Source organism: Geotrypetes seraphini, chromosome 1, assembly GCF_902459505.1.
Source record: "Geotrypetes seraphini chromosome 1, aGeoSer1.1, whole genome shotgun sequence".
NCBI classification, from domain to species: domain Eukaryota; kingdom Metazoa; phylum Chordata; class Amphibia; order Gymnophiona; family Dermophiidae; genus Geotrypetes; species Geotrypetes seraphini.
This window is the reverse complement of record NC_047084.1, coordinates 359896088-359923390: the sequence shown is the minus strand read 5'-3', so window position 1 is coordinate 359923390 and position 27303 is coordinate 359896088. Positions and strand designations below refer to the sequence as shown.

Genomic DNA, 27303 nt, shown 5'->3' with positions numbered 1-27303 from the left:
CGTGAGCGGACTGCTAGGCAGGATGAACCACTGGTCTGACCCAGCAGCGGCAATTCTTATGTTCTTATCATTACAATCACACCCAAGTCCCGCTCTTCTGTTGTACACATAAATTCTTCACCCCTAAACTGTACTGTTCCTTGCTGTTTATGCAGCCCAAATGCATGACCTTTCATTTCTTAGCATTATATTTTAGCTGCCAAATTTCAGACCATTCTTCAAGCTTCACTAGGTCTTTCTTCATGTTATTCATCCCATCCGGGGTGTCTACTCTATTGCAGATTTTGGTATCATCTGCAAAGAGGCAAATCTTACCTGACAGCCCTTCAGGGCCAACTCTGACCCACCCCTGCTTCTTTCCTACCTTCCAGACTCCTCCACAACTTACTTTTAAAAGCCTGGTGATTTAGCGGTGAAGCGGGGCATGAGAGATCTTCCTACCCTCTTGCCCTTCGAGACTAGTGGGAACTGATGGCAGCCATTTATGTTTGCAGCTCTGCACAGGGCAGGAGTGTAGGAAGATTGCTTTTGCTCCACTTCACTGCTAGACCACCAGGCTTTAAAAAGTAAGTTGTGGATAGAGGTGGGAGGGAGGCGGGGTGGATCAAAGTCAGCCCTAAGTAAGTTGTGGAGGGGTCCAGGAGGCAGCAGGGAAGCAGGGGGGTGAGTCAGAGTCAACCCTATGTAAGTTATGGTGGGGTCTGGGAGGTGGAAGGGAGGCAGAGGTGGGTCAGATTTGTCCTTAAAGTTATGCACACATTTTTCTTATTCACAGGCTGGCTTTGCCCCTAACCCATGCGAATTTGGAGGGATAAGTACATTATCTATTTCTGTGCCGAAGTATGCTTTCTTTGATTCAACTATGTGGTATTTATAAGCATTGATTGGTGTCTTCCATATGGATCTATGAGTTGGCAACTGACACTTTTTGCCTTTGTCTTTCTAGGTGCTGCCAGGCTTTGTTTTTCAGATTTTAAGGATTTGGTATAGTAAGACATGGGCTTGGTAGCACATATCAGGTGGTATTTCAAAAGTGAAATAGAATCTGGTACCTGTGTTATGGTAGTGTTCCAGTGGTTAAATCTTTTCAGTGGCATTATTTGAGGTTTGATTCAGGTGGTCTGTGACTCTGGACCAGAATAAAATGGGGTCAATTTTATCCCTAGTGAGTATTTGACCTTTTGTTTTCGGAAGTGCTACCCATGTAGAGCTTAATGGAGGGGAAAAATCTGTCCCTGTGTCATTCTCTAGTCCCAGGCAATATTCAGCTGGGACCCACATAAAACATACAGTTCCTGGCTGAGTATTGGCTGGAATCCTCAGGGTTGCATACAAGTATGCAAAGTATCATGCTAGGTCCTGACATCCCCCTCCTCCCCACATTCCAATCCCTCTCCCTCCCTCCCACTCCCCCCAGGCCCCCCTCTAATCCCCCCTTCCTCTTTCCCATTTCCTGGAATATCAACAGACCATTCCTTCCAAACCCCCTCTTTCCCTTCCATCCCAGAACATCAATAGACACCCTTCCCCAGAATCCCCCTGGGCCTACCTGCTGATCTCTGGTGGTCTAGAAGAGAGTGGATGAGAATGCTTCTCACACGCTCCTACTCATTATGGCTTCCCCTTCAAAATGGCTATCTTGATCTCAAGCAGCAGCCTTTTAGTACTACCAATGTATATATAGTACAATAGTTAAACATCATGCAGTGGTCACCTGACAGGTGATTCCAAGAATTAATAGGCTGAATAAGTAATACTGTATTCCTAGTGCTGGAGTTGTTGACCCAGTCTTCTGGGCACACCCAACAAATCTGGTTTTCAAGATATCCATGACACATGAAATAGATCCACATTCACTGGCAAAAGAGCCTGCAAATCTCTCACATGTCTATTCATTCTGGTAATCTTGAAAGCCAAATCATTTGGGTGGGCCTTTAGGATGGGTTGACTTAGTTCATGTAAGATGGATGCCCCTTCCTGGGACAACACAAAAAATGCCTCATTAGATTACCTAAAAGTTTCTGGGAACATGCATTATTTATTTTTGTCTTATCAAACAAACGTGAGGCAAATTTCAGGTTTTAGATTTGCCATATTTATATTACTTCCAAAGGAAAGTATGGCTCAACTCTTTTCTTCGGGGTATGCCCCATAGAATTCTTCATGCACAGTAGATAACTTTTAACTCATTGCTGTTCTTTTTTCATTCTGTCACATTTTGAATTGCCACATTTATATGTCTTTTATTTTCTAGTCCTCTTTTAATATGCATGTTTGTTTTACTTGTTTATTTCTCACCCACTCTTATCCAGGGCAAGTTACATATTAACATACAAAATTAAAAATGTACATTTATCATACAAAACACTTCAGAGACACACTATAACAAATTACATACTTGCATATCAAATCAAATTACATATAACATACACGTTGCATCAACGATGAATATCATTTAAGGCCAAAACTGGCCAAACCCACACATACATCAAAATATAAAATTCCATAAGTCATAGAAGATGCCTAAATAATAGACATTTATAAACCAAATAAAACAAATCAGACCATCGAACACCTCCGTGACCAGCACTCAAGAGTCATCGCTCCTTCTCTCTCAGCCAAATTCAGACCCTATATTTCATTTTACAGAACAGATGTCTTTTCAGCAGTTTCCTAAAGTTCTGAACATTTTGCTGCTGGCGAATGTATCCTTGAAGATTATTCCACTCCCAGGAGCCAATGCAGTGAAAGACATTGTTTCTGGAAGAGGAAAACCTTAACACCCGCACTGATGTAATGTGTCATTGCCCTCACATTCAGTTCTATGATATATCTAATTATTTAGCTTCATGGAATTTTGCGATTCTAACATTATCACAACAGATGCTTTTGATTAATTTGCCAATCTGCATTTATTGTCAGTTTGCACAAATTTTTAATGATATTGGGACTGATATTCAGACCCGGCCAGCTCACGTGATTGGTGTTGACCCTGATATATATTCAATACCAGGCTGTTTCTGGTGAACAGCACTGAATATCTGGGAGGAGGGGAGGAGGATGGCCAGCATTAACTTAACCACCTAAATTAATATTCAGTGCTAGCTGGTTAAGTTAACAGCAGCCAAAGATAGGCCTGTTAATTATGCGGCTCAATTTGGCTGCTATACTTAGCCGGCTAGCGCTTGAATATTCATGGCTATCCGCTAACCATGAATATTCTGTAGAGATTGCTGGCTAGGAGCCATTCCTGGACAGTTAAATAGCTCTGAGTATCAGGGGGATTGTGTTTCTATTATATTATGAGGGATTAAGACCATAGTTATACCACTGGGCAGCAGGGGGCAGCAGACAAATCAGGGAAAACTACCTGTTCCAGAATGCCCTGAGCTTTGCAGCTCAGTGTTAAGATCCATTAGAGAAGTGATGCTGAGTCAGAGGAACAGGACTCAGGCAGGGAGGAGTACTTCTGCCCCAGACTGGAATCATTCAAGGAGGTCCCTGAGAGAGGAAGTCCTGAGGAAGAGACTTCCACTAAAGAGCCCTCCCTAGCTGTGGGTTGAGGAGAACCCTGGGAAGCAGAGGGATTCTTATAAGACTGTAAGAAAGAGAACCCTTCCCTAGCCTTGGACTGAAGAAAAGCCCTGGGATGTCAAGAAATCTGCCAAGGACTATTAAAAGAGCTGACAACGCGAGACGTTTGGTACATGGCTGGCTATGGTAAGCCAACCTTGTTATACTGAGGATTGTGGACTTGTGTGGGTCTGGCTGGGACCAGCTGTTGAATCTTGCTTAAGAAAAATTGTTTATCCTTGAGCTGAGAAAGGATTTTACCTTACCAGAGCCTATGAGGTAACAGACTCAGGTCTGTACTTAATTTAAAAAAAACAAAAAAAAAAACCCCTATTATACCTGCAAGAATGTCCAGGGTATTTATGTGAGTGGGCACAGGGTCTAGAAAAACAGAACTGGACTTTGCTACGTATATCATAACTTATTTTGCATTTTATGCGATTGTTGATTTGTTGTCATTTTTACATCCAAACAACAGTTTGTCCCGATGCAGCTTGAGTGTAACATGGCTATGTCGAGCACTGTTATTTTATTCCCTCGATATTGCAACAATAAAATTCTATTGAAATTTAATGTTTCTTCAGTTTTGTGATCCAGTGCGATTCCCTTTCCTCGGCAGACAAAAAGATATACTTGTGCTTTCAGTTATATCTCTTATTTTTTATTAATTCATTTCCTTGTTGGTTTTGCAGGTATTTATGAGCCGGCATTTCTTGTACTACTGCAGTGAACCTACCCTGGATGTGAAGATTGCCTTTTGTCAGGTGTGTGTTCCTTACAGGTAAAACAAGGTACAGTATGCACTTGTATTTCCGTTTCTTTCTTAGATGGCATTTTTATAACTACCGTATTTTTCGCTCTGTAAGACGCACCTGACCATAAGAATCACCTACGTGTAGAGGAGGAAAAACCAAGAAAAAAAAATTCTGAACCAAATGGTGTACCATGTCTCACCGCCCTGCCCTGTACCCTGTCCCCCCCTCTGGTGGTCTAGTGCTAGGTCGGGACAGGGCAGGTCTAGTGGTAGGCAGGCAAGCAGCCCCCCCTCAAGTACCTTTTTAAAATTCTAGTGGTCTAGCGCTGTATCGGCAGTTTCCGTGATCCTGACCATCCCTTGCTGGATGGCTGCCTCCTCATCTCTTGCGGCAGAGCACAAGGCAGGCGCGAGATTTTTGCACTCCTGCCTGGCCCCACACCGCTCCCTGAATGGCGACAATCAGCTCTCGCGAGTCCCACTGTTTTCTTCCTATCTCTCTTATTGTACCTTCAGCTTATGTTACGGTGGATCTTCCTCCACCGCCGTCCAGCTGTCTATTGGTGTACCCCAAGGCTCTGTCCTGGGTCCTCTCCTCTTTTCCCTAAATACCCTCTCTCTTGGTATGCTGATCTCTGTAAGGTTTGTTAGTATGTATGGTTGGTGGGGTTATATTAGAGGCGCCCTTACAAACGCCAAGTCCCAGGTTCAGTTCCCTCACTGAACATTCACCAGGAAGTAGAATCAAAAAGGCACAGCCAGAGGTGATTGCATAAAGAATATATTATAGAAATAGGCTTACAGAAAAAGCAATATTTATAAGCATTACAATTAAGCATTACAATTAATGAGAGAGCAACGCAGTTTCCCTGCCTTACAGAGTTCAGAGGAAAAGAGAGACATAGAAGCCTGAAGTTCCAGGGAAAGGCAGAGAGAGAGAAAAGGGGGATGGGGTGATGGTCCAAGCTTCGTGTTCCATAGATAAAGAGAAGGATAGACAGAGAAAGAGAGAGCTCAAGAGATAGAAGAGAGGACCAGAGTGCCAAGAGCCAAGAAATAGATTTTTGTGTGTTGCAGAGAGGAGGCTTTTATAGCTTGGAATCTTATTCTGAATATAGAAAACTATTGAGCTTCAATAGAAGTTAAATCTCCCCCTCCTTAGTAAACTTGTGCTAGACAGCCGAAGAATAGGCTATGGTCAAATGTAATTTCCAGTATGCCTCTGACAATAGTTTCTGATTAACTTTAGTTATCTGTGCACCTGGACCCATTGTCCTAAGCACCCTCTTAATCAGACATTAACACATTAACACCTTTTAGCTAATCATGATTCAATCAGGGCTACTTAAAACCATTTTTTCGGGCGATATGAAACAGTGTGCCTTCACTCAGGGTCTATCTGCATTCACATGCCAGTCAGATTGATATAATTTCCCATAGACCTTTGCTGACATCAGTTATGCCAACTGAAAATGCTGAATGCCAGCAATAGCTATGCTGACATCCTCCTCTCATGGTTTTCAATATCACCTCTATACTGATGACTCCCAGATCTACCTCTCCACACCGGATACCTCTGCGGGAGTTCAGGCCCAAATTTCAGCCTGCCTGTCCGACATTGCCACTTGGATGTCTCGCTGCCATCTCAAACTGAATATGGCTAAAACTGAACTCCTTATCTTTTCCCCCAAGCCTGCCTCCCCCCTCTCGCCGTTCTCTATCTCTGTGGATAAAGCTATCCTACTCCCTGTTTCATCGGCTCACAACCTTGGGGTGATATTTGACTCCTCTCTCTCCTTCTCTGCTCAGATCCAACAGACCGCCAAATCCTGTTGCTTCTTCTTCTATAACATTACCAAAATCCGTCCTCTTCTCTCTGAATACACGACGAAAACCTTGTCCACAATCTCATCACCTCACGCTTAGACTACTGAAACGTACTTCTATCGGGCCTCCCACGCGCCTGTCTTTAACCTCTTCAATCCGTTCAAAATGCTGCTGCGTGACTCATATTCTATGAGAGCTGCTATTCTCATATTACCCCTCTCCTCAAGTCACTCCATTGGCTCCTTACAGTTTAAACTGCTATTGCTGACCTATAAGTGTGTTCACTCTGAAGCCCCCCAATATCTCTCCTCGCTCATCTCCCCCTATGCTCCCCCCATGATCTCCGCTCATCAGGCAAGTCCCTTTTATCTGTACCCTTCTCTTCCACTGCCAACTCCAGACTCCGTACCTTCTTTCTTGCGGCGCCATATGCCTGGAACAGGCTTCCTGAATCAATACGTTGTGCTCCGTCCCTGGCAGTGTTCAAATCTAAGATAAAGGTCCTCTTTATCGAAACTGCTTTCAACTCTTCAACTCCTCCTCACTGCTGTCAGATACCTATACCCACAATAACCTCCCCAACCCTGAAATGTCCTGTCTAAATTAGATTGTAAGCTCTTCTGAGCAGGGACTGTCTATTGTATGTTAAAATGTACAGCACTGCGTACGCCTTTTAGCACTATAGAAATAATAAATAGTAGTAGTAGTTGCAGCCAAAGAAACAGTGACTGCTGCTACCGGAGTTCAGAAGTTATAGTATCTTTGATTTTCCTTATGGTCCCACTTGTCTGTGGTTGTATACAGTGACATACCTTCAGTGGTGTTTATCATTGACACATTTTGAGAGTCCTGACCCCTGACATATTTCTTACCAAAACACGGCCATGTTGGGTCCTCTTGTTTGTGCCACTAGACCAGTGGTCTTGCAAACTGTGTGCCGTGGTACACTAGTGTGCTGCAGCAGAATCCAGGTGTGCCCCAATGAGACGCCGATAAGGAGGGGAGGTTCTGGCTGACTGCCTATAGGATGTGCCTCATCCTGTAGGCAGTCAGCTGGTGCCGACAACTCTCCTCCTTGCCGGTGTCTTCCCTCTTCTCCCCGCACCTCCCCTCTTCCAGGTTCCACCCCTGAAGTGACAGGTTCAGGGTCATGTCTAGATGGGCGCCTTCTGGCCAGGGCATTGGGTTTAGTGTGCTGCCGGCCGAAAAGTTTGTGTACCACTGCACTAGACGCTGTGTATAATAAACAGAATTTGGTTCTATAACTGTTGTGCCCATCGACTTGCTTGGTTTGGTTCCTGGGGTTTCTTTTAGCAAATAGTGCACACTCTTTCCTGATAGTTTGTGCATGTGTGCAATAATTCACGCATGTCTGGTTATTCAATTGTTTGTGCACCATTGGGAAAAAATGCATACGCTTTCTAATAGAGTGCACATTCTTTGCAAGTAGCGTGCACTATTATCAAGACATGGAAAAACACAAAGGACTAGATTTAGTGTGGCAAAGTGGTCAAAGCTACAGCCTCAACGCCCAGAAATCGTGGGTTCAAACTCCAAGCTGTTCCTCTTGACCCTGGGCAAGTCACTTAATCCTCCCTCCCCTTTCCCCAGGTACATTAGATAGATTGTGAGCCCACTAGGACAGACGGGGAAAAATGCTTGAGTACCTGAATAAATTAATGTAAAATGTTTTGAGCTCCCTTGGCAGAACGGTATAGAAAATCAAATAAATAAATTTAATAAAAGGCCCTCAAATATCAGTGCAGAAAAAAAAATCTGCGTAGAGTACTATTCTATAAATGGCCCTTCAGGGTGGGAGCCGATTTCCACACCAAACTTTGGGCACGAGGATTTACAGCAGCTGAAACCTGGTGTGGGATCCTCAGTATTTGGTAATACAGTATCTTTAATAATAATAATAATAATATATAATAATAATAATAATATATAATAATAATAATTTTATTCTTATATACCGCCATACCGAAAAAGTTCTAGGCGGTTCACAACAAGGTGAGCTAATTAATACATGGGATACAAATAAAATAGGAATTAGAATAATGGACTTAAAAACAGATAAAGACAGAAAGCATTTACAATATAATGCAGAAAAGAAAACAACAGTTTAAAATTGGGGAAGCATTGTTGACAGTTTAAAAAGAATTGTTAAATGCCAGCCAGACAGGCAATAAAATACCGGCATGGCAGGGAAAGAAGTAATACATAGAACAGATAAAATACATCAAGTTGAATATAAGGAACTTGATTGAAAAAAATGAAGCAGAATGCATTAAGATACCAGAGTTGAGTCTTTAACAATTCTTTAGTGAATGCTTCCGAGTCTCTTGTGTCTCCCCATGGCCACAACCCCTTTTGAGTTGCGTGCTATAAGATTTACACATGGATCTTTATGGAATAATGTGTAAAATCTAAATAGATGCCAATTAGTGCCTTTTTATTTGTACATCACTTGGAAATACTAATAAGCGTTCAGTCAAATTTTAATAAAACGTGAAACTTGAATAACTATTAACATCCACTTACTGTTGCTAATTGGCTTGTTAGCCAATTTTGCGCATGGACATTTGTATACCATTTATAGAATCCAGGGAAAATGTGGGGGTTTTTCCTGCTTATTTTTTTACCTGCGTATTCCTGCTTATTTTATTTCCTGCTTATTTTTTCCTGCTTATTTATGTCAGTGGCATTGCCCATGCAGTGACATGGGCAATGCCACTGACATAATTCCATATTATTGCAAATGACTGGACATTTGTTGACAATGGTATAAAAAAGCATTTCTACAAATTTGTGCCTAGGGTTAGGCATTATGTATGTATGTTATATAATACTTGCGCATACCTGGCTAGGAGGCGCCACTAAATGGTACTTACTCGCATATGTGATTAGCGCTATTTTGTAATATATGCAGGCATTGCCGTACCCACATATTTACGAGGGGGCATATACAAGGCTGGAGGATGCACTGCCAATGGGTGGATTGTCAGATGTGCCTGTAACATACAGAATAGTGTAATTTATGCGTGGAAATGCTACAAGATAGTCGAGAACAGTCTCACTTGCCACTGACATGGCGTGAATGATTTTGGCTACATATTGACGCCCATCTCCCTCCCTGTTCTTGAATTCTATAACAGCATACGCCCATGTACTTGCTATTATAGAATGCTACTTTGCGATATTATTCCTGGTGTTCATTCCTTGGTGCCAAGTTCAGCATCCTTAGCAGAACTGCCTCCATAGGATATTTTTAGAATCATTGCTAAAGAAATGTTTTGTTAGCAATCCTGTTCCATGGGCCTGGGTGGGCTTATAGTCTAGGGATGTAGTACCTCAAAAGGTGAGCACTGATAAAAATCAGCTCATCTATACCCTTTGATGAAAGCTTTTGCTTTTTAGTGCGGTTCAACATTCTGAGCAAGGCCTGTTGTAGAATGGTGATGAAATACTAATGTTATATTTACATACTGTGCAATGTGATTAGTTCTGCAATTAACCAGCAGATGGCACTAGTATTTAGAGATTTAAAAGTTAATGTAATGTGGAAAAATACTGACACACGAGTATATTGAACATGTAGAGGCTAATTTTATAAACTGGCGCCTAGAAGTATGTGCCACTTATGTGCGTCAAAGGCACCATTAACTGAGAATTAGTTCCTATGAGTCCTAGTGTTTAGCTGAAAGAGTGGCATACAAATGGATCAAAAATTATAGAGAGCTGAAAAAGTAATGGACAGCAGTTGAAGAAAATCCCTGATGCAGCAGTTGGTGACATCGTGAAACACTGGCTGTGTTGGAATTGATAGTTGTGCAGGTTGACAGCATTTGAATTCATCACAGAAAAGCTGAGTAAAAGATTCAGTTTGGGACTTCTCTGTGGATACTGATTTTTTATTTTTTTTTTGTTCAAAAAAGTTTTATTGGTTTTAAGAAAAACATACAGATATATGGAACAATGATAACAATGAAGATCTAAAGGAAATGAGTTTTGGTTTCTGGGTAACCTTGTAGAAAATAAGCACAGGGAGGTTTTTTAAGCCTATGATTGAAGAAAAGGGAGCTTTAGCTTGAACGATATAAGCTACCTATGTTTTCCTCTGAGACTTTTTCCTACCCTGATAAAATATAAACATATGAGTACTGGGAGAAGTATCTGTTGAGTTACTACGCATATGGTGGGATTATTTTTCTCTGCATTGAAGATACAAGTGGATGGAGCATAAGTGGGTCACTGACATTTCCCAGTTCCATGAATGATTTATTAACCACCATAAATAAGAAACTTTGGCCCTCTTTTACTAAGTTGCGGTAGAGGTTTCTGCTGCAGACTGGGGCGCTAAATGCTCCGACGCTGGTCCGATGCTCATAGGAATTCTGTGAATGTCAGAGCAGCGTCAGAGCATTTAGAATTGTGTGCCATGGTAGAAACCTCTACCGTGGTTTAGTAATAAAAAAAAAAAAAAGAAAAGGTGGGGAGCTCATTAGCTGCACTTATGCACACCAGCTTATTCTTGCCATTGACATGGTAGAAGAGGGTGCACCTAAACATGGTCTTGCCAATATCAACGTAACGTTAGCATTCTATAACGGCATCTTGGCACCAAGATGCCTTTATTGATGTGGTGCTAAGTTCATGGCAGTAAGGTACCTAAATTACGGTGCCAATTTATAGAATTGTGTCTGGATGCACAGAGGCAGGGAAAAGGCCCTGTTCGATTATTGGTACTAAAAGTTGTAATAGTTGCACACAGGAGCTGAACTGGTGTGATATAAAGTACCGCAATATGGAAAACAGTGAGCCACAGCGGGATCTGAGCTGCTAGACCTAGACTTAGTTGTACAGCAAGTATAACCAAAACTTTACAAGATTGCCCAGTCGGAACTTATACGTTTTGACTTTGACCAAGTCAAAACAGGTATAAGTTCCTAATAGGGGCCGCTGAGCTGATCACGGCAGCCGAGATCAGCTCAGCAGTCCCAGCAACATGCCCACCCTTCCGGGGCAGGAGAGATGCCTCCTCTTCCCTGCCGTGATTGCAATTCCCCCCCTGAACTGCCGCGAACCGCGGCAGGAGAGATGCCTAATCTCTCCTGCTGCGATCACGATCCCCCCACCCCCGACAATACTGGCAGGAGGGAGCCCAACCCCTCCTGCCGAGACACCCCCCCCCACAACTCCCCCCAACAATACCAGCAGGAGGGAGCCCAACCCCTCCTGCCAAGGTGCACCACCACTGCGACCCCCAACCCCAACAATACCGGCAGGAGGGAGCCCAATCCCTCCTGCTGGAAGGTGACCCCCCCTCAAATATGGGCAGGAGGGATTCCAGGCTCTCCTGCCCACGGTGCACCCCCCAAACCCCCAATCACCATACCGAAACCCCAAATGGCCCCCCTAACCCCGTGATCCAACCACCAACCCCCGACAACCCCCTCAATTTACTTTACATTGGCTAGACTGACGGGTCCCAAGCCCATCCAGCCGGCAGACCCGCCATCTTCCAAATGTTGGGCCTAGGGCTTGATTGAGGGAGGTGGGGGGGTCACCTTCCAGCAAGAAGGGTTTGGCTCCCTTCTGCCAGTATTGTCTGGGTGGGGTGGAGTCGCAAGGGGTTGCACCTCGACAGGAGGAGTTGCGCTCCCTCCTGCCGATATTGTTGCAGGGGGGGGAGTCATGGGGGGTGCACCATGGGCAGGAGGGCCTGGGATCCCTTCTGCCCATATTTGAGGGATTAAGGGGGGGTTCAGGGGCTCGCACCTCGGCATGAGGAGATGGGCTCCCTCTTGCCGGTATTTGAGGGAGTAGGGGGAATTCGGGGGCTCGTGCCTTGGCAGGAGGGGTTGAGCTCCCTCCTGCCTGTATTGTCGGGGTGGATCACGATCGCAGCAGGATTGGGCATCTCCCTTGCAACAATCGCGATCCCCCCTCCAAACTGCTGCGAGCCGCGGCAGGAAAGATTAGGCATCTCTCCTGCTGCGATCGTTGCGGGGGGGGGGGGGGGAGGGATTCTGTAACCAGTGTTGTTTTTGACAGATGCCGGTTACAGAATCCAGCTTATAGGTGAAGGACTGGCCTCTCCTTCGCCTAAAAGGTCTTGTTTTGGACTTTTGGGACTTGGATTTTTTGGTTGATAATGTATTCTAAGATTAGACGTAGTGGTGGTCTGAGCGATTAAACTGCTGAATGTAGAGGTAGGCCATTCTCAAAGAAAACCTCATTTTGGCCGGGTTTTTTTTTGAGAATGAACATTTTCCTTGCTGCTACTTTCAGTGTATAGGGCCTTAGGCCAAAACGGGATTTAGATTTTTTTTTTTTTTTAATGCCCCTCCACGGTTCCATTAGAGTGCAATTGGATAGTAGCTTTCTTCAGGGTATGCTGTGAGGTCTGCAGTTTGTCTTTATATATATATATATATATATATATATATATATATATATATATATATATATATATATATATATATATATATATATAGTGGGTCCTCTAATCTGATTGGCAGAGATTTGAAGTGATTGAAGCAGGAATGTCCGTTGGTCATTAATTTGAATTTTGGCGGGAAAATTTGTTGGTTACAAATTTGAATGTGGACGGACAGTCCATGGAGAGAAAGTTCTTCTTCTTATTATTTTTTATCAAGTATGGCTTTAAAAAATGTATATATACTGTATATTCATCACTGCTATCTAGATAAGCGGAGACCCTGAATATTCATGGAGAGCATTTGCCACCAGGAGCAAACCATCTAACAATTGTGACATTGTTGGATGTCATCAGTGTCACCAGGGGGAACTGAGATTATTCCCCATGAAGCCCCAAGTTTATGAAGGGGGAAAGCTTAAAGTATGGAGCATGCAAGCTCAGCTAGGCTGAAAGGGGTTAGAGCTATAGGCTAGGAAAGGCTACACACAGCCCTGTTTATTGCATACTCTAGCCACATTGCCCTGGGTTCTCCATCAGAGACAGTCCTAATGATTGTTTTCCCCTGGAAGCAGTCTAGAGAGCTGTGTTTCCCTAGGAGTGGAAAGAAACTACAGTCCCTAGTGGGGATAAAACCTAAAAGCCGGAGCGGAGTTCAAGATCTGTTGGGGAGGGGAGAAATCTAGAATCCCCAGAGGGAAGGAAGATCTGCACACCTTCCACTCTAGAGCTTGTAAGTGCTCCTAAGGTCCAGCTGGGTCTAATCTGGGAGGGCTGTTAAGCAGCTTGGGCTCTTGCTAATATAACTGCTGGAATGCTGCACCTCCTGTAAAGGTACCCCAGCAATTTGCCTCCCAAGTTGGGAACTGCCTGAAAGGCTTGGGGTATGGCTGGTTACACCCATATGTATTTGTTAGCTTTCACACATGCAATCATTCAGAGCTATACGGATGGATGGACAGGCCTTTAACAATAGGTGCTTATTCTATTCTGAAAAATGTGCCTATAAAATTTGGCAAAGATAATCTTCATAGATTTTACAGAAATGCATTTTAATGCATCAATAAAGGTGCTCAAGAGCATATATCTTGTTAGTACCACGGTGGTTAATAACACTATGCCTGAAGTCTATGGGCCCTTATACTAAGGTGCAGTAAGCCCTAAATGTGCGAGAAAAGGCTACTGCAAAACACATTAAACATTTTTTGGTAATTTGCCTGTTTAGGATGTATTACTTATTTTAAAAAAATATATTTATAGGGGTGTATTATGGGTGGAGAACGGAAGTGTTAACTAACTAATGGGCATCCCTCCTGCCGCGATCGTTATGGGGGCAGGGGGATGAGTTGCCTAGGCTGCTAAGCTGATCGCGGTAGCCGCGATCAGCTCAGCGGCCTGATCTAGAACTTAGACCTGTTTTGACTTGGTCTAAGTCAAAACATATAAGTTCCGTCTAGGCAACCTGTTAAAGTTTTTGATTATGGCTGCCGGACGACTATGTCTAGGTCGGCCCACATCCCGTCCGCCTTACCCACTCCTCCAAAAATGCCCCTTTTTGCTCTGGGCGCACAGAGGCAGGGAAAAGGCCTAAGCTGGTTTTAGATACTTCTAAAACCCTGTTCGATTATTGGTACTTGGACAACCTATCTTTTTGATCCTTCAAGTACCGATGTAGGCAGGTTTTTAGACATTTTTTTATTATTATTATTATAAGCCCCATATTGCAATACAGCATTATAAAATAACTGCTTGCTAAACAACCTTCTTACTGTCCAAAAAATCAGGAAGAAAAGCTGCGTCTGAATAACTCCGTTTTCAGGAATTTCAGTAAGTTGTGGACAATGCAGGTAAAGTGATTGGATCATCAACCAATAATATCAGCTTGGAGATTAATTCTGATAACTCTTTCCTTGTAGAGTTGGAGGAAATGGAAAAGAAACACAGCAAGGAAGAAAGTCAAACACAGAGTGGTGGATGATGTGGAGGCTTCCTGTGGGAAGTAAAAAAAGAAGCCAAGAGTGAAAGTTAATAGCACAAGTAAATATAAAAGTGATAGGAAAAATATTTGGAAGACAAACTCTGGCCTTTCATCAAGTGGAGGTTCCCAAAAGTTCTTAAGGCATCCCCAGAAGAGAAGAAAGGGTCAGTGTTACAACTTCAAAAAAATGGAAACATTGTTTTTTTCGGTGATCCCAAGGAGCTCTCATCTCCAGGGGAGATCAGGTCCTGCTCGAAGATCATAAGTTCAGGGGCAGAGGAAAGATCAAAGATAAGAGGCCAAGTAGGAATTGACAAGACGCTGCATCGCAGTAATTTAACAGTATTGACATTATCAATGGCTAATGCTTTCTTGAAAAATGCTTATGCATGAAAAGGTAAAAGAAATTTAGAGTTAGATGGTGACAATCACACTGACATACCGCCTAAAGGAGACATGGATGAGGGCAATATAGATACCTCTTGGATTCTGTTAGAAGAAAATGAGCCAGCCTTTGAAAATAGGGAATCCCAAAGTGTGAGACCAGAAGACCCATTAGATATAGGGACTGAACAAGATAATAATAGCATTTCTTCTGAAGTTAGGCAAACAAGGCCAAAGCGGGAAAATCAGGGAAACCTGCCAAGGTATCTACATGATTATGTAATGTACTAAATATAAAGTGGGGTAAGAATGAACGTGTGTGATCTGATCTACTCTGTCTGTTTGGCCACTACAACCTCTCTGCTCCAGTTTCTATTTATAGCTTACTGAGGGCTAAGCCAAAGGGTTGTATTCCTTCCCTTAAGAGTTGCTTCCAGGAGCCAGAACTCCTAGGGGAATCTCTCTGGGAGATGGTGCTCTTTTCATGGTGGGATATATACACCATCACAATGTGTGAGGAGTGCAAGTGTTGTGTGAATGTTTTAAGATATAAGAAACATTGGGGGGTCAATATTTATCAAGGGGGAGAGTGTGGTGCAGTGGTTAAAGCTACAGCTTCAGCACCCTGAGGTTGTGGAATCAAACCCACACTGCTCCTTGTGATCCTGGGCAAGTCACTTAATCCCCCCCCATTGCCCCAGGTACATTAGATAGATTGTGAGCCCACCGGGACAGGCAGGGAAACATGCTTGAGTACCTGAAAAAATTCATTTAAAACTGTTCTGAGCTCCCCTGGGAGAACAGTACAGAAAATTGAATGAATAAATAAATAAATAAAATCCACCTGGGAAATGTTGAGTTTTCCAGGGGGAAGGGGGACAGCAACTCTGTCACAGATCTACTGTTATTTAGGGGCAGCTCAGGGCAGAAGCACAGCAGGCAGGGGCCAATTCAGGGCTCATGAGGCAGGTGGGTCCAGTTCCCCAGCAGTGCAGCAATCAGCTGTTTTGCTGGCCGCTGGAGAGAAGGGAGGAGAGGAGCACCTAGTCTGGCACCCTGTGTGGTTCTCCACATATGCACATTGAGGAGCTGGGCTGAGAGGAGGAGGCCTGGATGGTGCGGGATCGCACCAAAGATTAGAGCTGATTTGGGAAAAGTAGTAGGGCCTGGAGAGAGCTACCAAAGACAGTGATTATGTGAGGGGACCCCCGGCCAGGTGGAGACCCGGGTCAGAGGGCTGCTAGGCTATGACTAGTGCCCGGCCATTAACCCTTTCAGGACCATAAGGATCGTAGGCCAATTTTTGTGGTTTTGACGACATTTTTATGGTAAAAAGGGCTTGCAGATGGCAAAAAAGTGATTTTTTTTGTGAAATATCATTATTTTTATTTAAAAAATCACACTTCTGGCTTATGGACAGTGTGGCAAGTGAATCTTCTCGTCAATCTGGCAACGACGCTAATGAATGAATGTCGGAACCAGTTTGTTTACATAAAGGCAGTATCATATGGAATCCGTACATATCAAATTTAGAACTGTAGACTATCCCAATCAAAATTTATAGGATTTTAAAGTTATGGGACAAATATGTCCCTTGGTCCTGAAAGGGTTAAAAACCTCATGGGAAACATGCGGGAGCATGACAGATAGGAAGGGTTGTCCTAATACAAAGCGGGGGATAAGCTGAAGGCCATTAATGGTAGCAGAAGTCCTGCAGTTCTGAAGAGGTTGGGAAGGCCTGTACAAGCTGCGGGCTGCAAGGGCATGTGCACAATTAGCAGGCAGGAAGGGGGGAGAGCATGCCCAGGCTAGCCCAGAGACCTGGATGTTTTGGAGGTGCAAAAATCACAACCTCCGATTGGTTGCCCTGATCTGCAACAAGGGGGGCAGCTCAACAGTGATCCCAGCTACTCTCGTGCTCGGGGCTTGAGAGGAGACAGTGCAGGGTGCAATTAAAGCAGTGCAGGGTGCAATTAAAGCCTTAATTTGACTGTGGCTGAATTTTTTAAGACCCCTGGACTTTAATATGGTTCAGGGGCAGTCTTATAGCTGGGGACAGCTGAAGGAAGAGCAGGTACAGCTGTAGATTGTGTGGGTGTGAGTTTGCATGCATGAGTATAGAGTGAGTTTTTCAAGCTTGGAATTATGTGTGGATGAGTTTTAAAAGAAATTGTCAGTTGGGGCTGAACTAAACTTTGAGGTGGATGCTGTGAGTGAGTCAGACTGGTAGTGATTCTTTTCAGTTAAATTTGTCTAGAAATTGGTTGAATTTAATTAAGTTGGTGACAGCTTGACTAGGGTAAGCTGTTAGGAAAAATTTGGAACTGTTTTAGAGCTATTTTAAGGTTATCTTTAGAAACAAATTTTGAAGAGAAAAGCTTTCTGAGTGAATTTTGTTACTGGAAAGGGATCCGTGGGAGTGGGCTTTAGGAGGAAGCCTGTGAAAAGCCTTCTTGAACAAGATGTAAAGGCTCTGAAGAAATTTTGGGCGTTTTTGTGTTTCAGTGAGTGCTTGAGCCTAGAACTGGCTTCGGTGGTTGGCTTTTTTGGGGGGGGATTTAAATGGGTTATATTTATTTTTTTCTGTTGTGGCAAAATTACATATAATGTGCCATAATAAATGCATAGATTGCATGGTTTGAGTATGGTTTGGAAATGAAAGAAGAATGGAAATCCCTATGCAATAAGAACATAGTTAGCTAGCAAGCAAGCTTAAACTAAGTGAAATACTCAAACGTTACTTGTCAATTACAGAGGCTCCTTCTTCCAAGCAAAATGCTTTTAAGACATCGTCAATTGCACACTCAATCCCAAACACATGCAGAAGATTTTGGAAACAAAGTGGGGTCTTCTCTATAACTTTCTTCTTGTCCAGTCTTAGAGCTTGCTCAGGTATTTTAGCCAAAAGATCCAACGCAGGAGTAACAATTCCTTCTTCATTCACCTGTATCTTCCAAGCTACTATTAGTTCACATCCAGAGAGCTTTGGATTCCTTAGAACCAAGTAGTCTGCTGAAGAACCTTCAGGAAGTCGAACAATTTCTGAATACCTTCCCTTAAAATGAAGGAATGTACGCTTATGCCTGTTACACCACTCTGCAAAGGAAGACAGACTCCGGGGAAAAAAGCAAAAGATTCTTCGTCTCTTCAGCCCTAGACACAAACTTGCTTACTTGTTAGAAGTGTTAGAAGCCTCTTCTTACCTGGATTTTAGAAAACAGATAAAAACTCAATTATTTAATAGGCGAAGCCTTAATACTTTTTTTCTATTTTTATCTTGCTATGTAAAATTCTCCGCATTCTTTTATACTGTATGCATATTACAATTTATGTATTTCTTTCTTTAGTAGCCTTCAATTGTTGTCTTTTAAATAACTTGTATTGTTTGTATCTTATCCAATTGTTGTGAACCGCCTAGAACTCCCGGGTTTGGCGGTATATAAAAATTAATTTATTATTATTATTAAATCTGAATATTCTGATGATTCTATGATAATACTGAGGTCAGTGACAACAGATATACACTCGGAGAATAGTTACGCTCTGGAATGCACTGTCAGAGGTTGTGGTAAGAGCAGTTAACATAACTGGTTTTAAGAAAGGTTTGGACAATTTTTGGGAGGAAAAGTCCATAGTCTGTTATTGAGACAGAATGGGGGAAGCCACTGTTTACTCTGGATTGATAGCATGGAATGTTGATATTTGGATTTTTGCCAGGTACTAGTGGCCTGAAGATGGACTACTGGGCTAGATGAACCATTGGTCTGACCCAGTAAGGCTATTCTTATATTACTTATCTGAGAACTGTGAAAATATGGACCCCACTGGGTAAAACCTGAGCAAAGAAAAGTACAAAAGAAAGTTGCTTTTGTATTTAGCTTGAATAAGATTTGCACAAGCCTTATTGTGGGTTAAGCCTAATGTTTGCCAGTGTTTTTAGATTAGAATATCAAATTGCACCGATGTTTCTCCAATTTTAATATGCAAGCACTTTAATGATACAAAGGGCACCTTTTACGAAGGCGCACTAGCGGTTTAAGCGCACGCACTGGATTAGCGTGCGCTGTAATTGACTGTGCTAGCTGTCTGTGGAAACTCGAAAATTCAATGGACACGGTCTGGCATTGCATTTCAGGGTTTTACGCTGACAGCGGTTAGCAAAATGTTGATCGCTGATGGCTGAATATAGGACTTTATAACTTTGCTACCATAACAAATTCAAAATTCCTCAAGAAATTCTCGCTGGGTTTTATTAAGCAGCGTTAGAGCATTTTACCATGTGCTGGTGAGGTAAATGCTCTGATGCACGTAGGAAGTCAATGAGTGTTGGAGCATTTACCTCATCGGTGTGCTTAGTAATAGTAGCCCTCTATTAGGAGGAAAAGACCTCAGAAGCCATAGTCACATAAAAAAATGTGCTTATTTTTGGCTATTATCTCTTTCATTCTATTGGTTTTCTATTTTATTTTGTAATTTATAACCATAAAATTTTTATATTTTTTTTTAAAGTCCTTGTGAATTTTTAGTTTTAAATTATAGCAATAGCTTTACAAAAATATCTACAAAAAACCCAGATTCAGTTACAGAGCTGGCTAAATAGCTGTGCTACAATGCTTGCTGTTTACCACAAATTAACCCCTCCCCCCTTTACAAAACCATTGCACATTTTTAGTGTCAGCTGCAGCAGTAAGAGTTCCGATGTTCATAGTTTGTGATTTTTTTTTTTTAGAAGGGGGGACCCAGGGACACATGCAGAGACCCTCAAAAACATGTATTTCAGACATGTATTTCATTCACCTCAGAGACTGCCTTACTCACCTGTGTTGGCAATGTGCTGCAGCCTGCCTCCGCTCTTTTATAGTAGCTGGAAATGAGAAGAATCACTGCCTCAATATGGACATGATGCCTAACTGCACCTCCAGCCCCACAGACCGACGAGCGTGCAAACAGAAAAGGGGGAAGGCGAAAATGCAGACAGCACTCTGCGAGATACCACTGAGCCTCCTACGGGCCAAACAACCTGCTCTTGAACCCAGGGCCGCCATCAGGGCAGTACTACCAGTCCTGCATTCAGGGGCCCGGAGGTGACAGGGGGCCCGGGCTCCCCCAAGGTCCTAGGCAGTGTTCAAACACGCAGCCCACGTGTGGCTCTCCAGGTTTTATTTGCGGCCCGTGGTCTGGAGGCGATCGTCAAAGCCGCGGGTTGGCGGCTCCTTGCGCTATCCACTCTTGCAGGTGCGGATCTCGCAAAGAGCCGCCTCCCCGGCTTTGAACGAATGAGCCGGCCAGACACGCTGCTGCTCCAGTGGCGTACCAAGGGGAGGGCGGTCAACTGTTCTCCTTAGCGTACGGCTCGCGGCTCGTCTAGAGCAGTGGTGCCCAACCTGCTTCCCTTCCCTTCTCACTGCTGCCATCGGGGATCAGGCCGGCACCGTGTCTTTGATCTCCCTGCTTCTCTTCCCTGCGGGGCTGACCAACTCTTGCGGTGGCCCGACGTCAATTCTGACGTCGAGGGGACGTTCTGGCTAGCCAATCGCTGCCTGGCTGCCCGGAACGTCCTTTCCGACGTTAGAATTGACGTCGGGCGGCGAGAGTTGATTGGCCCCGTGCAGAAGAGAAGCAGGAAGATTTCGGCCTGTTCCTGATTGCGGCAGCGGCAGCAGCCTATTCCGCGGCGGTGGTGGCATGGGGGAGGCAGGAAGGAAGAAAGAAAGAAGGTGTGTGTGGGGGGGACAGGGAGCCAGAAAAAAAAGCAAAAAATGGGGCACGGAGGAAGGAAGAAAGAAAGAAGGGGAGGGGCAGGGAACCAGAAACAAAGCAAAAAAAATGGGGCACAGAATCAGAGAAAGACAGACATAGAGAAAGAAAGGAAAAAGTTGGGGGAGGGAATGAGGTCTGGCGGAGAGGAAGCATACAGGAGGCTGAAAGAAGGGAAGAAATATTGGATGCACAGTCAGAAGAATAAAGTGCAACCAGAGACTGATGAAATTACCAAACAAAGGTAGGAAAATGATTTTATTTTCAATTTAGTGATCAAAATATGAATGAATTTATAAATGCTGTCTATACTTTGCACTATGGCCCCCTTTTACTAAATCGCAATAGTGTTTTTTAGTGCAGGGAGCCTATGAGCGTCGAGAGCAGCGCCGGGCATTTAGCACAGTTCCCTGCGCTAAAAACTGCTATTGTGGTTTAATAAAAAGGATGGGGGGTATATTTGTCTATTTTTGTATGGTTGTTACTGAGGTGACAATGCATAGTCATCTGCCTTGACCTCTTTGAAAAAAACCCAGAATAGGAATGATAATTAACATTTTCTCAGCGTATAGTGTGCTTTGTGTTTTTTAATTTTATTTTTGGTAGATCATTTTGACTTGGTCATTTTAAAGTAGCTCGCAAGCCCAAAATGTTTGGGCATCTCTGAGCTAGAGCATTGAAGCTGTGTATTTCTATTTTATCCCCCCTTTTACAAAACTGTGGAGCGTTTTTTAGCGCCAGCTGTGGTGGTAGCAGCTCTGATGCTCAGAATTCTATGAGCGTCAGGGCTGTTACCACTGTGGCTAAAATCCACACTACAGTTTTGTAAAAGGGGGAAGGGTTAGTTTGTGATGACATATTCCATACTAGGCGAAGGTGTTTTCTGTGTTCTGTGTGTTTGAAAGACATGGTTTTCTGTTAGGATTGACGGTGTAGGATTGATCTGTGCTGGTCTGGCTTGTTTAGTTTTACAATGGGTGTATTGATGTACTGCTCACTGCAATATGTAAGATGCTGCCTTTTCCTAGGTACTCATGTGTGACGTGTGGTTTGTTACTAAAAATCATGATTTTCTTACAGATGGGGGGCTGCCAAAAAATGATGGGCCCTGGGTGTTACATATGCTAGGTACCCCACTGTATGTAAAGATACCAGGAAGCTGGCGAAGCAAAAACTTTAAGTAAACTGTTATTCTTCTAAGTTTTGAGTATTTAACCCTCCCACAATCTCACGGGCACTCGTTTCAAGTTTATTGAGATTTTGATTTAAATGCGATATCAAACATTTTCAATGCGTATAACAAAAATAAATTTGGGGAAATAAATAAAACCATTTGAACAATAAACATACAAACATATCCATAGATGATTAAAATTACATAAGGAGTACAAGGATAAACTACATTTGTTTAAAAATGCGTCCTCCGCGCCTGCTCATAAATTTGTGGAATATGAAACTTGTTGCTCATGCATATTTTTTTTTGCACACACCTCATCAATCCTTAGAGGGAACATTGGTCCTAGGCCACCATAGCACAAATTCCTGTATTATTCTTCTGCTGTGCACAGCAATAAACAATAAACACTGCTGTCATACTTTTTTTGCCCCCTGCCGATTTCTTGATAGCATCCCCTCGGACAAAAGTGTGTGGGGGGGGAAGGGGTGCGTGGGGGGGGGCCCAATAGGATTGCTCAGTAAGGGGCCCAGAAATTTCTGATGGCGGCCCTGCTTGAACCCTTGCAAAGCAGTAGCGAGGATAAAAGGCGGGGATGGCCCCGAGCTCCAAAAATACTTGTGCAGGCTGGCTAACAGGTACCACCAGGGATAGGCCTGTCAGCTGTAGACTGGAGTCTGCTTCTCCCCGCAGGCAGAGCTGGAATCAAGGTGAAAGCTCTGAGCACTGAAAACACCAAATAAACATAGAAACATACATAGAAACATGATGGCAGATAAAGGCCAAATGGCCCATCTAGTCTGCCCATCTGCAGGAACCATTATCTCTTTCTCCGAGAGATCCTACTTGCCTATCCCAGGCCCTCTTGAATTCAGATATAGTTTCTGTCTGCACCGCCTCTTCTGGGAGACTGTTCCACGCATCTACCACCCTTTCTGTAAAAAAGTATTTCCTTAGTTTACTCCGGAGCTTATCACCTCTTAACTTCAACCTATGTCCTCTCATTGCAGAGTTTCCTTTCAAATAAAAGGGATTTGACTCGTGCACATTTACATTACGTAGGTATTTAAATGTCTCTCTAGAAACAATACTATATAACAATCTTAAATAAATTACTGCAGCAAATAAAATTGTTGCAAAAATGTTTTTGGCCAAGTGGTGGAACTATCCTTTGAAAAACCATTTAAGTAAAGTGGAGAAAAAAGCCTCAACTAATTTTATATGCAGACGGCAACCCAATGAGTTTTTTTAGCTGTTCTTACTCTGTATCGTAGGCAAAAAAAAAAACTCCACTACTTCTCTAAATGAAATAAAAATCTAAAAGACCTGTTGTGTCAGTAAAGGGGTGGAAAGGGTAGGCTTATTTTGTTGTAACAACTGTACTGTTTGTCATCTGATCAGTGAAGGAGATCTAGTTCTGATCCCACGGAGAAAACCTTGGAAAATGACAAGTTTGGTTACTTGTGAAACTATGGGTGTAGTATATGCAATAGCGTGCCCGTGTGATCTTTGCTATATAGGGCACACTATGAGAGATTTAAAAACTAGGTTGTTCGAACACCAGTCAGATATTACCCATAGAAGACAATATGATGTGCTGACTTGTCATTGTGCTGAAAAGGAACATTCGTTTGAGGACTTCAAATGTTTTGTACTTGATCATATTCCATTTACAGCACGTAGAGGAGATGTAAAAACCAAATTATACCAGAGTGAGCAAAGATCAATTTACTTTTTTAATACCATTTGGTCCAATGGTTTAAATAAAAAAAATAGAATGGTATGCTTTCTATTAAGTTATGAGTCTTTACATTTTTGTTTTTTCAATAAAGTTCTTTTTGTTGAGTTTCTGGAGGAAGTGATGTCATGATATCGGGATCTACAAGTCAGGCACCATTGTGGAGCCAGATTGTGGACGGAATAGGAGGGAATTCCCTGAAGCAGCCATTCGTTGGTGAAATAAGTACCTTGTTGGATTTGGACATCGGTTCCTTGTCTTCACTTCAATGCCGGAAATGTGACTGCAGTAAGATTGTTGCGTCTTTGGATCGCGATCCTGGCTTACATTAACAGCTGTGAAGATAAGTGTTACCTTCCTGAAGGTGCTTTTTCCTGTTCCCTGTGCACGGTGGTGAAATATTTTCCTATTTTGAAAGATTTCATTTAGAGAAGTAGTGGGTTGCCGTCTGCATATAAAATTAGTTGAGGCTTTTTTTCTCTACTTTACTTAAATGGTTTTTCAAAGGATAGTTCCACCACTTGGCCTATATCATTTTTGCAACAATTTTTTTTTTTGCTGCAGTAATTTATTTAAATGTCTCCCAGCTTGAGATCTTTAAGTCTGTCCCCATACGCCTTATGATGAAGACCACATACCGTTTTAGTAGCCTTCCTCTGGACAGACTCCATCCTTTTTATAATTTTTTTGAAGGTGGGGGCCTCCAGAATTGTACACCAAATTTGAGGTCTCCAGAATTGTACACCAGAATTGAGGTCTCGCCAAAGTCTTATACAGGGAATCAATACCTCCTTTTTCCTACTGGCCATACCTCTTCCTATGCAACTTAGCATCCTTCTAGCTTTCGCTGTCACTTTTTCAACCTCTTTGGCCTCCTTACGATCATCACATACAATCACACCCAAGTCCCACTCTTCTGTCATGCACATAAGTTATTCACCCCCTAAACTGTACCGTTCCCTCGGTTTTTTGCAGCCTAAATGCATGACCTTGCAGTTCTTAGTATTAAATTTTAGCTGCCAAATTTCAGACCATTCTTCAAGCTTCGCCAAGTCTTTCTTCATGTTGTTTACGCTATCATGGGTGTCTACTCTATAACAGAGGCGCAACTTGGGGCAGTCCACATCTTTCTTTTTGCCCAATGACAACCCCCCCACCCCCGGCTGCAGCAAACAGGCACAACCCTGCTCCCAAAGAATACCAAAAGTTAGTGCAGGGGAGGAGAAATAGAGGACTTTTGCCTGCACTGTGGCCAAAATTCTTGCAGCTTTAGGTTCTGTGCCATTTGGGTGGCAGTGAAATGACAGTGCCAAAACAGCAACGCTAAAAGTTCAAATATCCCTTATAGAATAGCGCTTAATGCCCTTACGTGTGTAAGTGCCAGTTAAGACTCCATTTAAGTGTCATGGTGTAACTGCACATTAACAGTTATAGTTTTACCCTTCAAGTAAAACAGTGGAAACAAAGCGTTAGACCGCAAGACACAAGAAGTCTGTGAAAGGTTCCATGCAGCACTTTTCCATGAAACCATATTAGGCAACGATTATAAAGAAGAAATAGGAAACTGGAACATGGAGCCTAGTATCTCAGAGGATGACCAGAGAGCAACGGTCCTGACTGATGTCAAACATAGATTCAGTGTTTTTGACAGCCTGTCAAGGAAATGACATTGATGCTCATTTCTGTTTGCAACTCTTGGCGGGGTGCTTGATGTGAGCAAGTGGCAGGAATGCACCTGAGAGACAACTGAAGGGTCTGGAGCCCCGAGGTCAGGCATTGTTTTTCAGATGCTTCTATATGACGAGGCTCCTGCTATTGTAGAATTCACCAGGGACTTTGTCTTTTGTCTCTGCTAGCAGCTGACATTTTTCGTGTTTGAACGATTTACCAAAATGTGGCACATACATATTCTCTGGCTCACAATAGACTAATATCTTTTAATTGCTTCTTTTTAAATTATATTTTCTGGTTTGAATGCATTGTGTTCTAATATCCCCAACGCATTCTCAAAATGAATTTGTTTAGATCAAAGAATGATGTTTGATGAACTGATAAATCTCCTGAGATAGCTCAATACAGACAGAGCATAAGATCAGTGACTTCTGGGGTTGACAGACAGAAATGTTTTTGATTGCTTCCTTAAAGTGTTTTGTAAAGTAAAAATTATAAGTCAAGTAAAAAGATATTTATCTATATGGGTCTTTTACTAAAGATTAATACATGCTATCTGCTACAGTACCATTTTATTCCCATGGGCCCTGCTGCAAATAACATCTACTAATCTTTAGTAAAAGATCCCCTGTGAGAATTTTTTTAAAGTTCAAAACTGTTATTGAATTTTCTATGACAAACAACTATCTATGAGAATTTAAATTTCATAACGATCTTATGATCCTAGTGAATAAACTGTCAAGGTTCAGTTTATCCTGCAGTGGCCCAGAAATTGATTCTGGGGCTGAAGAGATACTTGCATTACTGTATTAGTGCATGCTATTGCTATTAACATACATGATTTTACCGCAGGCCCATTTTTTGCAGTGAAACCTAGCAACCAATAGTGCCTGATAACGGTGTTAGCACATGTTAATTCAATAGTGCACATTAGTAACTCTAGCTAACTATTGCTCTAATAGCTTAGTGCAGGATTTTTTCCAAATCAGAAGCACCACCCTGCACAACACAAACCCTAGCGCCCATGCTCGCTGTATCATAGCCATCACAAAGAAGACAATTAATGGGAACCAATTTTTGCACTCCGTCTCCCTTGTATCCTGTGCGGCGGCACTGCCAGAACAGCCCTTGGGACAGCTCTGGCATGGTAGACTAGGGGAAAACTCCCTTGTGGAGGTATTACCCCTCTCTGCAGTCACATGTCTACAGAAAGAGAGAAACCATAAGAAGAACCAGAACATGTACAAAAATCCCACTGGGGGCACAGTTCATGTGTTTACTTATAGAGTGGCACAAGGCAATGAAAACAAGTAAATATTTTAAAACTAGCATCTTCATAGTTAGGATATCACATCAGACTTTTGAAATGGACATATTTCTGTGTATCATTACGGTCCATTTGTTATTTATATGATCTATGGTGCAAGATATAATTGTGTCTTCTTGCTAATGAGAAGTACCAGACTATTGTAACCATGTATTAGATCAGTGGTCTCAAACTCGCGGCCTGGGGGCCACACGCGGCCCGCCAGGTACTGTTTTGAGGCCCTCGATATGTTTATCATAATCACAAAAGTAAAATGAAACAGTTTCTTGATCATATGTCTCTTTAGCTATAAATTACAATATTATTATTAAGACTTAGCCAAAAGGAAAGATTTATAAACTATAAAGAGTTTTACCTCGTGCAAAATTGTCATTTCTTTAATAAGACATTAACTATTTTTTCTGAGGCCCTCCAAGTACCTACAAATCCAAAATGTGGCCCTGCAAAGGGTTTGAGTTTGAGACAACTGTATTAGACAGTAACAATTTACCACTGCTTTACAAATGGGAATTTATGCCCTCTGGGACTAAAATGATGCAGACTTTTAGTAGTTCATATGTCCCGTGTTATAACTCACCTTGAAAGTCTTTCTAAAGTTAATAGTAGACATATCAGAACTTTAGTAGGGCTGTTTTCTGAAGGACAATATATCTGCTATATTGTCTTACTGATGGCATT

The 27303-nt window shown here is 42.6% G+C and overlaps 2 protein-coding genes across 7 annotated transcripts in view; one reads left to right on the top strand and one right to left on the bottom strand.

Moving 5' to 3' along the window:
• MAPK10 (mitogen-activated protein kinase 10) overlaps positions 1 to 27303 on the top strand; it is a 225283-nt gene that overhangs the window by 45442 nt on the left and 152538 nt on the right. For 3 of the 6 annotated variants that reach the window (XM_033943573.1, XM_033943245.1, XM_033943661.1), the window contains exon 1: positions 23809 to 23991. The gene's annotated coding sequence lies outside the window, so the exon portion shown is untranslated. Of the gene's footprint in view, positions 1 to 4265; positions 4365 to 23802; positions 24018 to 27303 lie in introns of those variants that run through there. The other 3 variants (XM_033943490.1, XM_033943409.1, XM_033943327.1) reach the window with 3 other exon arrangements.
• LOC117367740 (centromere protein P-like) lies at positions 17696 to 27235 on the bottom strand. The gene is given in 4 exon segments (XM_033960620.1): positions 17696 to 18076; positions 18078 to 18133; positions 18428 to 18482; positions 27203 to 27235. Coding segments are annotated over 4 exon segments (525 nt in total).